The sequence below is a fragment of the Dendropsophus ebraccatus genome, chromosome 1 (assembly GCF_027789765.1).
Source record: "Dendropsophus ebraccatus isolate aDenEbr1 chromosome 1, aDenEbr1.pat, whole genome shotgun sequence".
Taxonomy (NCBI): Eukaryota; Metazoa; Chordata; class Amphibia; order Anura; family Hylidae; genus Dendropsophus; species Dendropsophus ebraccatus.
Window position 1 is genome coordinate 23,200,873 of NC_091454.1, and position 17,301 is coordinate 23,218,173.

The 17,301-nt window shown below is 40.7% G+C and overlaps 1 protein-coding gene across 4 annotated transcripts in view; it reads right to left on the reverse strand.

Moving 5' to 3' along the window:
* Positions 1-17,301, reverse strand: part of GRIA1 (glutamate ionotropic receptor AMPA type subunit 1) — a 181,068-nt gene that overhangs the window by 79,828 nt on the left and 83,939 nt on the right. For all 4 annotated transcript variants that reach the window (XM_069969098.1, XM_069969099.1, XM_069969100.1 and 1 more), the window contains exons 2-3: positions 3,667-3,906; positions 2,216-2,400 (exon numbers count right to left, since the gene is read on the reverse strand). In XM_069969098.1, the coding sequence (XP_069825199.1) occupies positions 2,216-2,400; positions 3,667-3,906 (425 nt within the window). The remainder of the gene's footprint in view (positions 1-2,215; positions 2,401-3,666; positions 3,907-17,301) is intronic.

The following is a 17,301-nucleotide window of genomic DNA, read 5'->3' on the forward strand; positions in this document are numbered from 1 at the left end:
TAACTGAACGTGTGGTCAAGAAAAAAAAAGACATGACAAGGGAACATACTGCAAGTACAAGATGTGCCGTACACCAGGGATGGAAGTTATGTAACTAACACATACAAATATGTAATATATATATCAGTTTTTGGAAAATACCTATTCTCCTTGAGGAGAGACTACTGTTACCAGCAATGCTTTCTGGGAAAAATATGCAAAATAGCTGTACTTCAGAGAGCAGTCTCTTTTGTGCCCCCTATAGGTAACTAACCTATGAGATAATTTTGGATCCTTTGAAAAGCCTTGAGACATGACTAGGGATATGAGCCAAACTAGAGACACCAATTTGTAGACAGCTGTTTCACAGTTTTACTTCCCCTAATTACACTGTAGGGTTCAACTAAAAGCAACCAGAACCCCATTCTGCACTGATAGGTGTTCATGGATTGGCTGATATCTTTAGTCATGTTTCAAAGCTCTAAAAAGAGTTACATACTGTCTAGAGGAGAGGTCATTTGCATACTTTTTTCCCAGGATGCATCACCCAAGGCTTCCTCCCTACTGGGCCTCCGTAAGGAAAAACAGTACTTTCCAACAATTCTCCAAAGTTCTGGATGGACATGTCTAACGTTTTTATTGGTGGAGCTGCTGAGATCCCCACAAATTTGAATGGGAAGACACATGGTGCAATTTCCTGCTGTCAATCATCTCCATCCACGTAGCCCCATAGACTTCTAAGGAGCTGATTAACAGGAGACTGCTGCAAGCTACGGCACGCTTCCTCCGACTCATTGTTCTGATTGTGCCCATCTGCTGAGACCCCGACCGATTTTTTCTTTATGACAGTGTTCATTTAGAGGGGTATTTCATATGGGTTTTATAAGCCTATGAGATGCTCCCGAGCTCAGCTGTTTATCTAACTGCTATAGAAATGAATGGAGAGAAGAGGGCGTACGTCTTTCCATTCATTCCCCACCTGGAGGCAGCAACTTGTGGCCACCTCAGCAGTAGAGATGAGCGAACTGTTAAGACTTTTGGTCCGAAAGCAGTTCGCTCTCTCGTCATGCCTGTGATCCCGGCCGCATAGTTGCGATCCCGGGAATATGCGGCCAGGATATTCTAGGGATTTCAAAATTAATTCCCTGGAATATCCTGGACACATATTCACGGGATCGCAGCTATGGGGCCGGGATCACAGGCATGACGAGAGAGCACCCGCTCATCTCTACTCGCCAGGTAGAATATTGCATCAATACATTCACCAATTAGGCTTACACTCTACTTTCCCCCGGTAGAGCGCTAACTCTGATTGCAGATGCCAGCTCCTGCTATCAATAGCAGTAGCGAACCCGCCCCGACTTGAGATAACTGCACCTCAAGTATGCTTGGAGATGTACTGGAGATGTTGACGTTGGATGCAGCCCCAAAGCTGCCTGGCAAACATGAATACAGCCAGATGCCGGACGCTTGGTTTCAGACAGACCCGAGTATGCTCAAGTTACGCTCATCTCTAGCCCCGCCGATCTAAACTTTTAAGTTTTTAAATGACAATAACGCTTGCTGTGGGCCCATTTATTAGTATGAAAAGAAGCCCCACATAAAAATGGGAGAACCTACAAATTCTAAGCCATTGTTGTCCTTGGTAGATTTGAACCCAGGACCGCAGTGCTGCAAGGTAACCATTGTCCTAACAACTAAACAAGGAGTCCGGCCATTAAAAAAAAAAAAAAAGGCAGCCGGTAGGGGCAGGGGGAATAATAATCAAACACTATTTACTGCTCCACGTGCCCGTGCCGCAGGCTCTGGGACCCCCATTTTACTGATGAGTCCTGATGACGTCCCGATTAGGGGGAAAATGCCGACCCAGGTGATGGATTGCAAACTCAGCCAATCAGTGACAGGATCAGTGTCCTGTCCCAGTCACAGTGTCCTGAGCGGCCAGTCCATGAATCGTGTCATGACGTTGGCTCAGAACAGATCCCAGAGCCCGCACAGCGATCCGGCTGGAGAGAAACAGGGACAGGTGAGTAATGATAGTATATGTTCCTCCCCTGACCCTCGCTTTTAAAAAAAATGTTACCAGGCATCTCCTTTAAACCACCATGCTGAGCTTTTTCCCAACAAAAGGACTAGTTGTAAACTGAATAGACAAGTAAAACAAGATTGGTAACCAATGCTCCATAAATGTTCACTAGAAGAACACAGACACAGTTGTGGATAATGTTAACACTACCTGGGTGAGGATTGCATTCAGCCGCTCCGACTCGCAATCTATTACAACCTGGCGGTCTTTGCTTTTGTCTAGATCCTGGAAGAGCAGGCGGTAGCCTTCCTCTGTGGTGGTGAGTATGTTCACTGCCGTCACTTGCCAGTTTTTCTCTGCCGCTGTGTCCAATACTTTCTGGAGGACAGATAAACCTGGAAACAGAAGAATTCTAAGGGATCAGGTTATAAATCATGGCTAATGTATATGGGCTTACTTTCTGTCTGCCATGGCATAAAAGATGTGAAGTAGCCATATACTAATAGAAGTGGGCTGATGGGTTCTGTCTGAGCAAAATATAGCCTTGCCATTTATTATTGATCATTTATAAAGGTTATAACACTGCAGGATGGATTATTACTAGGGATTTTACATTCAGAGTGATAACACATTATGCCGCCCTATACACAGTATATATCCATAAAAAAGTATATAAATATATATATATATATATATATATATATATATATATATATAGATACATACAGTATAGATATATATTTGGTGCACAAATGTGTCATAGATACGGGTCACATTTCTTAAAATCAAGCACCTTCTTCTTCCAAAACCACTCACCCAGCTAACTGTGGTTGCTGGAAGTGGTCGGGAAGCCAAAAACAGCCAAAGCTTTTGCACAACACTGTCTGTTGTTAGGGAAAATCTGTCTCTAGTGACAGGAAGACCAGGGTAGAACACAGGATGTGAGTATTGGGCTGAGCATGTGTAAAGAAAGAAGGAGAAGGAAAGAGTCCCTATGGGCTGTGTAACATGCAAGCTTAGGCTTTCTTCATCCTCCAGATGATCTGTGTTGTCCATGAAAGGTAAACCAAGGCTTCCTTTTCATCTGAGAAGCAGCAGGTAAGTGCTTAGTGTAACCAGGAAAAAACCCCCTAATGTCTTGGCCACTAGATGTCTCCCTTCCGTGTCATCTGCTGTCCACTGCCTGTTGTTAGGGGAAATCTGTCTTTAGTGACAGGAAGACCAGGGATTGGGCTGAGCATGTGCTAAACAGAGAAGGAGAAGGAAAGACCCCCTATGGGCTGTGTAACATGCAACCTTAGGCTTTCTCCATTCTCCAAATAATCTGCATTGTCTATGAAAAGGTAAATCAAGGCTTCCTTTTCATCTGAGCAGCAGCAGGTAAGTGCTTACTGTTGCTGTGCTGTCTATAAAAGCCAGAACAAGAGTATGCAAAGGGAACTTATGGTAGAACATATGAACATCATATAACTTGATTGAGTTATAGTCATATTATTCCTATAAATATATCTTGGAGTACATTTTTTATATACATATAAATTGCTTATATGCCAGCTACTATATACTCTATATTCTATTATATACTAAGTCTATTGGATCTTTTATTCCTCTAATGATTATTATCTTACTATATGTCAGACTCTAAACCAGGCACATCTTACCTCGGTCCGCGTCGTAGATGTATACAAACTTTTTCCACTTGTAATATTCTATAACACTAATAAGAGCATCCTGAAGTTCCGGTCTGAGCTGTAGAACAAACTGGTTGGATGTGGCTACGGGGAAGCTGGGGGTGATAAAGCAAACGTGGAGAGCACCGCAGAATGATGTCAGCATGTTGACCGTCTTCCGATCATAGAATCCAAATATGGCATACACTCCCTTGGCGAACTGTGAACAAACTGAGAGGAGATAACGGGGGTCAATAAGCTGTACATAAGTCTGGTATATAATGTACTATGTATTTGTTATAAGCAAGGTAGAAATCATCATATACTACATTTGTTTCAGTTTTGCTTAACATAATGCTTACAATGAATATATTTTCAATGCTTCTCCATGGCAACAGACTACAAATATATCTTGTGTAGTCTGAGCCCCTTCTACCTTCCCATTAAGTTTGCTAACATAATGAGTGTAATGCTGGGCATGTACTTCAGATAGCTGTTGGCTAAATGTTCATTTGTCTAACAGCTATATTTCTCAACCCATATCCACACGCACACATGGATTTGTGGAAGTCTTATCCATGAGACCCTGACTTATCGAAACTTTTGACATTTCCCAGTGCTGTGTCAATTTTTTTTTTTTATTTAACATGACAATGCACATTTGAGCATGTTGAGAGCCAGGACACCACTATATACTATATATGGTGACTTGGACCCAAAATTGGTGGGTTTTGCTTTCATTAAAGGGGTTCTAGAGCCTCAGCAAAATATTAACAATTGGTAAAGTGGTAAAGGGTGATACTCAACTACCCTGATCCCCTGCCGCTCTCATTCCAATGCTTCTGGTTTCAACTACTTACAGCAGTATCCCACCTGACTGATTGGGCATATAAGGTTAACATAACAGAAATCAGGAAGCGTCAGTGAGCAGCGAAGATCAGAAACCATCCAAACGGCAGCTGCAGGGGATTAGGGTAGGTGAGTATGACTTTCTTTTTTATTTTTACGCCGAGAAATCCAACACTGCACAGTATTTCATACATATCATTTTTTTTAGATTTTTTTTATAAATTTGAAAAAAAATAAAATAAAATTCTCCTCCACCACTTTATCAGCAATAAGAGGCCTGAATCTTTAGAAGGGGCAGACGCAAAAATGTAGACAGGAGAAGGGTGCTTGTCCACAAGATGGTAGACCAATAAATTTGCAGTCATACATTTTCTAGATTTATTGTCCTATTATATTTTTGTCCTTTTTTAAGCCTTTTTTTGCTATTATTTTCTGATGATTAACTCACACGCTGATATTTTTTTTTCTTTTTGAAATGACAGAAATAGAAAGTATTCAGCCATGTAGATACAATAAAACAAATACTACCAGATCTGAAAAGCAATTAATCCCGATTTTAGCTTTTATTGTGTAACCATCCATCTCTTTGATAACCGAGATGGGTTTAAAATATATATAAATGACTCATAGACCGCCACTTCAAAAGTAATGTTTTTGTCCCTACTGACCAAAGCTTAATGGCTTTCATTTGTCTTCAACATTACAATGACAGTTCTGACTACACAGAAGATGTGAATACATACAGTACTATACCGCAGATGACCTGGCATTACTTTTTTTTTTTATTCTTCACATGCATGTTTTTTGTTATTAATAAAAAAAAAAAATTATTATTGTCCAGTTTTATTGAGGGTGTTGTGAATTGTTGACATTGCGAACTGGTGGAATGCCGTTGAGGTTTTCAAATATAGATGTGTCCTTCCTTAACGTTTCATGTGTATTGAGACAAGCAGCTATAGTTAAAGGGGCACTCTCACAGAAAGTTATATATATATATATATTTTTTAAATCTTATCTTCCAGTACTTGTCAACTGCTGTATGTCTTGCAGGAAGTGGTATATTTTTTTACAGTCTGACACAGTGCTCTCTGCTGCCACCTACCTTTCAAAGCAGGAACGATTTTCTATGCGGATTTCCTACTGCTCTGGACAGTTCCTGACATGGACAGAGGTGGCAGCAGAGAGAACTTTGTCACACTGGAAAGAATACACCACTTCCTGCAGGACATACAGCAGCTGATAAGTAGTGGAAGACGTGAGTTTTTTTAAACTGAAGTAAATTACCAACCTATATAGCTTTCTGGCACCAGTTTTTTTTTTTTTTTTGCAAGTGTAGCCCTTTAAATTTAGGGAAAAAAGTTTTACAAAAATAATAGATGGTACAGAATTTTAAGGGCAGCATCATATATTTTCCTGTTCCTCAGCAGGATAGTATAAAATATAATATCAACTAGAAATTCTGACAAGGAATGTAAATCCTTTTGAAAATGTCCAAAAGGTCATTGGTGATATGTTTCATTCTCAAATTCACAACCAGTATTTCTCTAGTCTATGGGGGAGATTTATCAAACATGGTGTAAAGTGAAACTGGCTCAGTTGCCCCTAGCAACCAATCAGATTCCACCTTTCATTCCTCACAGACTCTTTGGAGAATGAAAGGTGGAATCTGATTGGTTGCTAGGGGCAACTGAGCCAGTTTCACGTTACACCATGTTTGATAAATCTCTCTCTATCACTTTCCTTTGCCAAATCTGCTTTTTGCCACCCCAAAGTGCCCATACATTTTATAGTTTTGTGGGCTGAAACCGTCACTCATGGTGTAAGGTGCTAAATGACAGATGATGTCGGTGGATATAGGGGTTAGGCATGGTGAAAAAAACACTGCCCGACCCCTTTGTTCTCACAGAGAGAAGTCTGGCGGTGGCTTAACAATCTGCTCCCCATAGAGAGCACAGAATCGATTGGCGATGCCAAACATTCCTGAGTATGGGGAGGACAGGAGAGATAGACAGTTACTGAAGGTGTAAGGCCACCTTTAAATGTTTATATTAAAAGACCACTTATATCATTAGAAATATTAACAACTAAGTATGTATGGGTTGGACTCTGCATGTTCAGAAATAACCGATCAGGGAAAAGTCAGCGCTCAATACATTCTCTCCTGGCCCTGTGTGTTACGACACAGTAAATCTATGGGACTGTCTTGCACCCATAGGCACAAAATGGGGAGAGAGGTGTGTTAAACTCTTTTGACACGTCACTATAACATGACCCAAACTGACAGTATGATAGGGATTTGTGATGGATACAAGAAGGTGACCATCTTAGGCTTGAGTAAAGCTGCCTTAAAGTGGTTTTCCAGTATTCTATACTATAGTGATCCACTGATGACTTCTGCTTAGAGTCAACCACTAATATTGAAGTGGTTAGGGGTCTCTGGGACCAACACTGATCCCACATTCATATCTTATCCTAAGGTTAAACCATCATTGATTAATCCCACAATATTTTTCCAAAAAGTTAATTTCTTATTACCAATCCTTCAGGTCATAGTAACAAGGGCCCTGCAATGTTCTGGTTTCAGATGACGATTACTTTTTCAAAGTCCTTAATGAAGTCTGAAAATGACTTTCACGGTAGTCACCTATAGATGGTGCTTGAAAGTCAGTTCCTTTTCCTTGAGAAGAAAAGCTGTTTCCATCCCTTTCTTATGAAACGGATAGTAGAGTAGAGTAGTAGAGCTTGGCAAAAATTTTTAACTGCTGCAGGCTTGGTTCTGATGCCATATCTATGCCTTCAGACTTTATCTGGTACCATATATAAGCAGTAAGCTCATTTAGTCATTACAGTTTCACAATTACTTTCTTTGCTTCTCCAATGTATGTAACATGAAAGCTGATTTTCATAGCCTTAAAGGGGTTGTCCAGCGAATTTTTTTTTTCTTTCAAATCACCCGTTGTCACAAAGTTATAAAGATTTGTAATTTACTTCTATTTAAAAATCTCAAGTCTTCCCATACATATAAGCTACTATATGTCCTGCAGGAAATGTTGTTTATTTACATTCAGACACAGTGCTCTCTGCTGACATCTCTGGTGGAGTCAGGAACTGTCCAGAGCAGGAGAGGTTTTCTATGGGGATTTGCTGCTGCTCTGGACAGTTCCTGACTCAGCCAGAGATGTCAGCAGAGAACACTGTTTCTGAATGTAAATAAACAACACTTCCTGCAGGACATACAACAGTTTATAAGTATGGGGAGACTTGAGATTTTTAAATAGAAGTAAATTACAAATCTATATAACTTTCTGACACCAGTTCATTTGAAAGAATTTTTTTTTTCTGGACAACCCCTTTAATTTAAAATCTTCTAATTCTTGTCTACAGCTACCATACAGACCTACGCATCTCCATGGTAACAGACTACAGATAAACCCTATGTAGTCAGATCCTGCAGCCTTACTTTCTTCTATCTATCCTATATGTTTACTAACCTACTCAGTATAAAGCTGGTCATTTACTTTGACATGTCGGTTGAATGCTTAATTGGCTCACAGCTATTTCTCTCAACCCCCCCCCCCCCACACTCATATACATGCTTGGCTTGGTCCTATGTGTCTCTATGGTAACAGACTACAAACAGACCCTGTGTAGTCTGATTCTTCAGTCACTTTCCCATTTGTCCCCTATGTCTTACTAGTAGGGATGGTCCGAACCAAGTTCGGTTCAGGTTCATACGAACCCGAACTCTCGGTAATGATTCCCGCTGTCTGCCCGCTCCAGCGGATCCAGCGGGAGGACCACCTGGAAAACTGGGATACAGCAATAGCCATAGGCTGTATCCCAGTTTTCCAGGTGGTCCTCCCGCTGGATCCACCTGCTCCACGGAGCGGGCAGACAGCGGGAATCTGATGCCGAGCGTTCGGGTTCATATGAACCTGAACCTCGGAGGGTTCGGACCATCCCTACTTACTAGCCTTTGGTTGGTTACAATAAGTAGGTTTTAAATGGATAGCAATATCAGACTACATAGGACGTGTTTGTAGTCTGTTACCATGGAAATGCTTAAAAATTTTAAAGGTAGACATTCTCTTAACCCCATATATTCCGGGAGCTATAAAATGTGGTGGTTAAACTTTTTTCATCCTTCTCCTAACTCAATGTCATTGTCATCCTTTGACAATATATAATCATCTCAGTCAAAAACTTCCCTATATTGTATGTAACCCCCCATGCCGAAATAGTTTCTTATACACAGCAAGATGTCGTCTAGTGATGAGCGAATACTGTTCGATCGAATAGATAGTCGATCGAATAGTAAGGTATTCGATCTATCGAATATTAACGGATAGTTCGCCGAATATTCGATAAATATTCGATAAGCGTTCAAATCCCCCAGCTTCCGGTTGTTGCCTCCAAGTGGTCGAATAGATGTTTTTCAATAATCGAATACTTGTTCCCATTGACTTTAATGGGATCGAATATTCAATTGAACATTCGAATATTCGTGAGATATTCGTACAAATATCGAATAATCGAATATTTCACTATTCGCTCATCACTAATGTTGTCATAAATCCACCATGGAAACCAGATGAGGACACCTATATCATATGAACGTTAATGTCTTCATAACAGGAAGCTCCTTGACGTCTGATGTATATCATCAATCCCGATGATACGCCGAGCGGTGTCGCAGCCCTGCTACCCCTTCATGTAGACATTTTGATACCTATTGATGTCAAACACTGCTTAACATGCTATTTAACATTCCTCTCATTGATATGAATGTATCAGCAGTGGGAAAGGGCCCGCAATGCACCTTAAGGCATATTGTCAGCAAGTTGTCTAAGTAAAGCTAAGTGCAATCTAATGATATGGTTGCATTCCTTCACCCGTCATAGGAGGGGGAATGAGATCTACTTACAACTTGGAAGGGTATCAAAGCCTCGGCTGAAAGATTGAAAGGATGGTAATTTTACAAAGACAGTTTGAGGCCTGATTTTTTTTTTTCTTCCGCTGTTTGATGCCTTTTGATGTAGTGTTCAAGCTCCTCTCTGCAGGTCACAAAGAATCATTCCAACACTCTTTCAACCCTCCTAAAAACAACAGTTCGGCGGCACACGTAATCCCTCTCCTCCGCTGTGACATTGAGGGAGGGTTATCATTAAGACAATGTCAGAATTCTGCATGGTATTGGTACCGGTGTACACTTCACAGATACTTTGATCATCTTTGTTCTTGGCTCCTTTGCCCTTGCGCCCTGCTCCACTACTTATGGAGTAATCTAATGCAAATCACGGCTGGAAGATGCCGGTGCCCACCACATATCAAACATTCTTCCCCCCTTACCTGCCTCATTCACAAGTCAGTTCACAACATTCGCACCTTTGTAGATCAATGAGAGGGAAAAGTAAAGAAAAAAAAAAAAAAAAACACCTTTCCTGCAGTGCTAAAAAAACAACAACAAAAAAAAAAAGCCAGGTGAGATAAAATACACTGATAACAAAATGTTTAGATAAGCAATTATATATACATGAACCCTGGAATGGCATGCAGCGTTCTGTCTTAAAGGGGTTGTCCAGCGAAAAAACTTTTTCTTTCAAATCAGCCGATATCAGAAAGTTATATAGATTTGTAATTTACTACTATTAAAAATATCTCAAGTCTTCCCATATTTATTAGCTGCTGTATGTCCTGCAGGAAATGTTTTATTTTCAGTCTGACACAGTGCTCTCTGCTGCCACCTCTGGCCGAGACTGGAACTGTCAAGAGCAGGAGAGGTTTTCTATGGGGATTCATAGAAAACCGAGACAAAGTTCCTGTCTCGGCCAGAGATGTCAGCAGAGAGCACTGTGTCAAATTGAAAATAAAACATTTCCTGCAGGACATACAGCAGCTAATAAGTATGGGAAGACTTGAGATTTTTTAATAGAAGTAAATTACAAATCTATATAACTTTGACGCCAGTTGATTTGAAAAAAAAAAAAGTTTTTGGCTGGCCACCTCTTTTAAACGGGTATTCCCATCTTAACTAATATAATTATACTTGTAGGACTCGTCAAGACAAAAAAAAATTGCAACTATATTCATTTATAGAACTTGTCTCCTTCTCCTCTCCTGTCTCATTCTCTAGGTCACCGACCACCACTTTGCTCTAAAAGCAGTGGTCTGGTTTCCATTGTTGCTCAAATGTATGTAACCTGAAGGCTGAAATAACTTTGCAATAGCTTCAGGGTATGTGCACACTTTGGAAAATAGACAGAAAATCCGTTGCGGAATCCGACGCTCGTGCTTGCTTGCGGACTGCGGTGCGCTCGTCTCAGCCCATGTCATAGACTCCGTTCTATGCACAGGTGGATTCCGTCGTCTGTCCAAAGAATGAACAAGCGGGCGTGAGCGGCGGATTCCACAACACATTTTCCGTCATTTTTCTGAAGTGTGCACATACCCTAAATGGGGATCTATCAGCAGGTTAAAGGAATCTAACCTGCTGATAGCTCCTTATTGCGCACGGGGCGCCGAGGAGGAAGGTATGTCTCTTACCTTCATCCTTGGTGCTGTTTCTGTGCAGTTTTGATAAAATATTATATTCAGTTGGTGCCATTTAGAGGACTGCCCCTAACCCAGAGCGCCAATCCAATTAACCTCTAGATGGCCCACACCATTGATAATCATTAAGAGGGTTGGGCCAGTCAGGGTCGGATCAGTGCTCCAGACAGCCACAGGATTACATTTATACCTGCTGATAGTTTCTCTTTAATTTAAACTCTTCTAATTCTTATCTACAGCTACCATGCAGACCTATGTGTCTCCATGGTAACAGGGGCTCCGGTGGCACGGTGCGCACAGGATTTATGTAGAGTCATTATGCCTAGACTCTCTAGAGACTGGTGCTAAAAAAGTTGGTCTTAATACATGTCCTCCTATGTCTCTATACATTATACCTATATATATGCACCAGCCAGACCACTGCTTTTAGAGCAGAATGGTGTTCGGTCACCTAGACAATGATCTGTAAGAGCAACATATGAGGTAAAGGATATTCGCAAAAATATTTAACTTGACAAGCCCTACAGGTATAACTATATTAGCTGAGATTAGAATACACCTTTAAATATTTCTGCAAATACATTTATGTCTTCTCCTCTACTCTTTTTCCCCTATTGTCCCTTACTGTCTAGGCTACTGACCGCCACTCTGCTCTAAAAGCATTGGTCTGGTTGTGCATATTTTTTCATAATGTAGACATATAGGGGGAGATTTATCCAACATGGTGTAAAGTGAAACTGGCTCAGTTGCCCCTAGCAACCAATCAGATTCCACCTTTCATTTTCCAAAGAGTCTGTGAGGAATGAAAGGTGGAATCTGATTGGTTGCTAGGGGCAACTGGGAGATAAATATGTAATATATATATATATATATATATATATATATATATATATATATATATACAGTATTATAGCTATATACTTACAAGACCACTGCTTTAAGAGTAGAGTGATGGTTATTAACCTAGACAACAAATTGTCAAGAAGGTAGGGAAGAGAGCAGCATATCAGAAGGAGACAAGTTTGGTAATTTAATTTGCATAAGGGTAAATTCACACGGGCGGATCCGCCGGGAGTCTCATACACGAAATCCGCAGCTAATCCGCAGCTAATCCGCAATACACGTATTATTCTTCTTCTTATTAATTTGTGTATTGCGGATTAGCTGTGGATTTCGTGCGTGAGACTCCCGGCGGATCCGCCCATGTGAATTTACCCTAGATATTTAACTTGATGTGCCCTACTGAATAAATGAATAAATTGACAACTGGGTGTTAACAATGCATTTGTCAATGGGGTGTGTCCTTGCATAATCTGGTACTGTCAGCTAGTCAGCTAGAGGCTTCCGATGTCTGCACAGCTAAGGATGAGGACACGTTGCAGAAAAGCTGCAGATTTTCTGAAGTATATAATTTTTTCAGCCAAAGCTAGAAGTTGATTCAAGAGGGATAAGAAATATAAAGGGGGGATTTATACTTCTTCCTGGTGTATCCACATGGGGCTAAAAAAAAAGCACCTTTTCTAATGTAAAAATTCTTAAATTTTGTGGGTTTTTGGCTTAAAGCTACATTTAGAATGCCGCTGGTTACCACTTTGAACTAGTCAGCTGCATGTTGCCAGGCTTCTATTAGCCACTTAGCTGAATACCTGTAATGATATCAGCTATACAGCATTGTATTCTGTGATATTTATTCTCCAAATTAGAGATACTGCTGCATTCTGGGAAGTGCAAAGATTACATCTCTTATACTGTAAATCAATAGTTGGCTTTGGGCACTTAACCAGCAGAGGATGCTGGGAAATGGGAGAGCTAAGGAGAGACTTACAGCATACAGATCAGAAAGCGATATAGAAAGAAAATGTTATATATATATATATATATATATATATATATATATATATTTATTAGGGTTATGAAGGGGGAGATTTATCAAACATGGTGTAAACTAAAATTGGCTCAGTTGCCCCTAGCAACCAATCAGATTCCACTTTTCATTCCTCACAGACTCTTTGGAAAATGAAAGGTGGAATCTGATTGGTTGCTAGGGGCAACTGAGCCAGTTTCACTTTACATCATGTTTGATAAGCCTCCCCCTTCATAACCCTATTACACATACTGTCCACCTACTTTTGGACCACCCTGTATATCTATCTATCTATCTATCTATCTATCTATCTATCTATCTATCTATCTATCTAATCTATCTATTTATCTATCTCCTATCTATCTATCTCCTATCTATCTATCTTCTATCTATCTATCTATCTATCATAATTTTTTTAAAATTTATTATTATCCATTTGGAGGCACAAATTTGCCCACTCTTTTTTCCTAACCATTTATTTTAGTCTACTGGGCAGCCTCCCCTACTTACGCTCAACAGAGAGATCCTCATTCTTACGCCCCATTGGTAGCAGTGATGAAAGTCTATGGCGTTGCAGTCAATAGGTTGTTTAAAAGTACTCTAAATTAGGCATAAACCTGTAGCTCCTCCCTATTGACAGCTGAGCAATGGAAACTGTCCAGTTGACAGTCAAGGTCTTGATTAGCATATTAGGTTTTTTATAAAATAGGATGATACAGAGCAGGAGAAACTGATCAGATTGATATATACACTACCGTTCAAAAGTTTGGGGTCACATTGAAATGTCCTTATTTTTGAAGAAAAAGCACTGTACTTTTCAATGAAGATAACTTTAAACTAGTCCTAACTTTAAACAAATACACTCTATACATTGCTAATGTGGTAAATAACTATTCTAGCTGCAAATGTCTGGTTTTTGGTACAATATCTACATAGGTGTATAGAGGCCCATTTCCGGCAACTATCACTCCAGTGTTCTAATGGTACAATGTGTTTGCTCATTGGTTCAGAAGGCTAATTGATGATTAGAAAACCCTTGTGCAATCATGTTCACATATCTGAAAACAGTCTAGCTCGTTACAGAAGCTACAAAACTGACCTTCCTTTGAGCAGATTGTGTTTCTGGAGCATCACATTTGTGGGGTCAATTAAACGCTCAAAATGGCCAGAAAAAGAGAACTTTCATCTGAAACTCGACAGTCTTTTCTTGTTTAGAAATGAAGGCTATTCCATGTGAAGATATCCTACAACGGTGTGTACTACTCCCTTCAGAGGACAGCACAAACAGGCTCTAACCAGAGTAGAAAAAGAAGTGGGAGGCCGCGTTGCACAACTAAGCAAGAAGATAAGCACATTAGAGTCTCTAGTTTGAGAAACAGATGCCTCACAGGTCCCCAACTGGCATCTTCATTAAACAGTACCTGCAAAACACCAGTGTCAACATCTACAGTGAAGAGGCGGCTGCGGGATTTTGGGCTTCAGGGCAGAGTGGCAAAGAAAAAGCCATATCTGAGACTGGCAAATAAAAGAAAAAGATTAAGATGGGCAAAAGAACACAGACATTGGACAGAGGAAAAAAGTGTTGTGGACGGATGAATCCAAGTTTGAGGTGTTTGGATCACAAAGAAGAACGTTTGTGAGACGCAGAACAAATGAAAAGATGCTGGAAGAATGCCTGACGCCATCTGTTATACATGGTGGAGGTAATGTGATGGTCTGGGGTTGGTGCTGGTAAGGTGGGAGATTTGTACAGGGTAAAAGGGATTCTGAATAAGGAAGGCCATCACTCTGCACCGCCATGCCATACCCAGTGGACAGCGCTTGATTGGAGCCAATTTCATCCTACAACAGGACAATGACCCTAAACACACCTCCAAATTGTGCAAGAACTATTTACAGCAGAAGCAGCAGCTGGTATTCTATCATAGGTAATGGAGTGGCCAGCGCAGTCACCACATCTGAACCCCATTGAGCTGTTGTGGGAGCAGCTTGACCGTATGGTACGCCAGAAGTGCCCATCCAACCAATCCAACTTGTGGGAGCTGCTTCTAGAATTGTGGGGTGCAATTTCTCCAGCTTACCCCAACAGATTAATAGCTAGAATGCCAAAGGTGTGCAATGCTGGAATTGCTGCAAAAGGTGGATTCTTTGACGAAAGCAAAGTGTGATGTAAAAACAATGTTATTTCAAATACAAATCATTATTTCTAACCTTGTCAATGTCTTGACTCTATTTTCTATTCATTTCACAACGTATGGTGGTGAATAAGTGTGACTTTTCATGGAAAACACAAAATTGTTTGGGTGACCCCAAACTTTTAAATGGTAGTGTAGCTTTGTGGGAAAAGTTCTTGAATAACTTTAGTCATATAAACCTCAGCTAATTCTAGGCTAAATTGTCAAGTGGGCGGCTCTAATGAATAATTGACCACCCACTTGACCACTTGGCCCATAATGAGCAGAGATTTACAAGAACAAATGATAAGTTATCCTGGAAAAACTATATATCAATCAGCTCATCTCCTCCTGCTCGGTAACATGATGCTGATACCTTAGGTATCATTTTCATGGTGACGGATTCCCCTGTAAGACAGATGACAACACAGGTGCTAATAACCTCCTCATCCTTTCCACTATATAGGTTAGTAGGTAGCTGAAGGGGGGTTGGTTTTATGTAGTTTTGGAGCTTATAATTTACATTGCCGATAGAACAGTGGGGGAGGGCTCCTGCTGCATCCAGATGCCTTACAGACAAATATGATCTGCGATGTTCTGACTGATGTTCTGTAATCTATGCGTGGGGGCCTTCACATACTGTATAGTCTTAAATTGACATTGTATTGTCTGTGCTTATCAGATAACCTTTCTATCAGTTTGTATTTTTTTAAATCCGGTTCTTTATCTCCGCAGGATTTATATCTGGTACTTTATGTGTCAATACAGATAGCGATAATAAATTATATACAAATATATTCTCCTGGCTATCGACTAAACTGGCGCACCACACTGCGAAGTTCAAAGCTGCCTCTCTCTTTATGTTCCCATAGACTCAACAGGATGGAGCCACATCCTCTGTCTCCTTTCTGAAGAAGAGAACAAAGCTGCTTTTCTTTTCCTCCCCGATAGCCGCATCGGGGAATTAGTCATTTTCTCACTGCAATCTTCTCCCTCTTTCCTTACCGCTCCCTTTGCCCTGGCTAATTCCGACTTCCTCAGGCAAATATCATTGTTTTAATTTATATTATCAATTAACAATTACAAAATGACTCCATTCTTATCACGGGTGCCTGCAGTTACTTTCTGCTGGATATTTGCCTGGACAAATTAAGCAAATTAACCTATTTTGCCTGTAGTTTTTACAACTTCGTTTCACTGCAGAAGACGTCTTATTGCGAGATGAAAGTTAACCGTTTTATCATCATTTGTTCTTAAAGGGTAATTCCATCTGCTAGGATTTTGAAAAATGTTTTTTTAAAAAAAAGAGTGTGATAAAATTTGGGATCATGATTTAATTCTGCCAGTATCTCCAGGACTGCTGGAAAGATATTTAGTTTGTAGAAGAGGTAATTCTACCTTCATCATAGTACTACAGGGGAAACATGTTGAGGAGTTCGGCGGAAGGAAGATTCAGAATCAAAGATGGACATGCCTAATATGCCTGGTAGGTATACAATTCCAACTTTATTCATAGCATCAAAGTAACAAGTAAAAGACTCCAATGCATTTTGAGCCTAAGTCATGAGTAAAAATGGTAAAAAAAGATGTATAAAGGCAGCTAGTAAAAATCATGTGACTACAATTGACTGTATCGCATCAAGGGTTAACAGAAACATAAATGCAGGAATTAACCCTTTCACGACCCGGGGTTATTGATTCCTCAATGCCCAGGTCGTTTTAGGATATCAGCTTATGGGATCATAATGATCCCATAAGCTGATGTCCCTGTGTCTGCCCCCTCTCCTCTGTCCCCTACCGCTGTTACAATCATGTGACAGCGGCAGGGGAGAGAGGGCTTGGGGCAGAGCTCACGGCCGAGCATACTGCCTCCCCCCCCCCCCCCGCCAGCCTCCATGGCCAGAAAACCGGAAGCCTAAGGCTTCCGGTTTCCATGGCTACCATCGGGGCTCTGTGATCACCTCGCAGAGCCCCGCTGGACACTAGAGATGAGCGGTATGGCTGTATTCCATTTTTCCAGGCGTTCCTTACGATGTACAGTATCCACCCGCTACACAGAGGGAACAGACAGCGGGAGTCAGTCGTCAAGATTTCTGATTCATACGAACCAGAAATCCGGCTGGTTCGCTCATCTCTACTGGACACCGGCAGAGAATTCTCTCTCTGTAGAGGGAGAATTTCTGTCAGGAG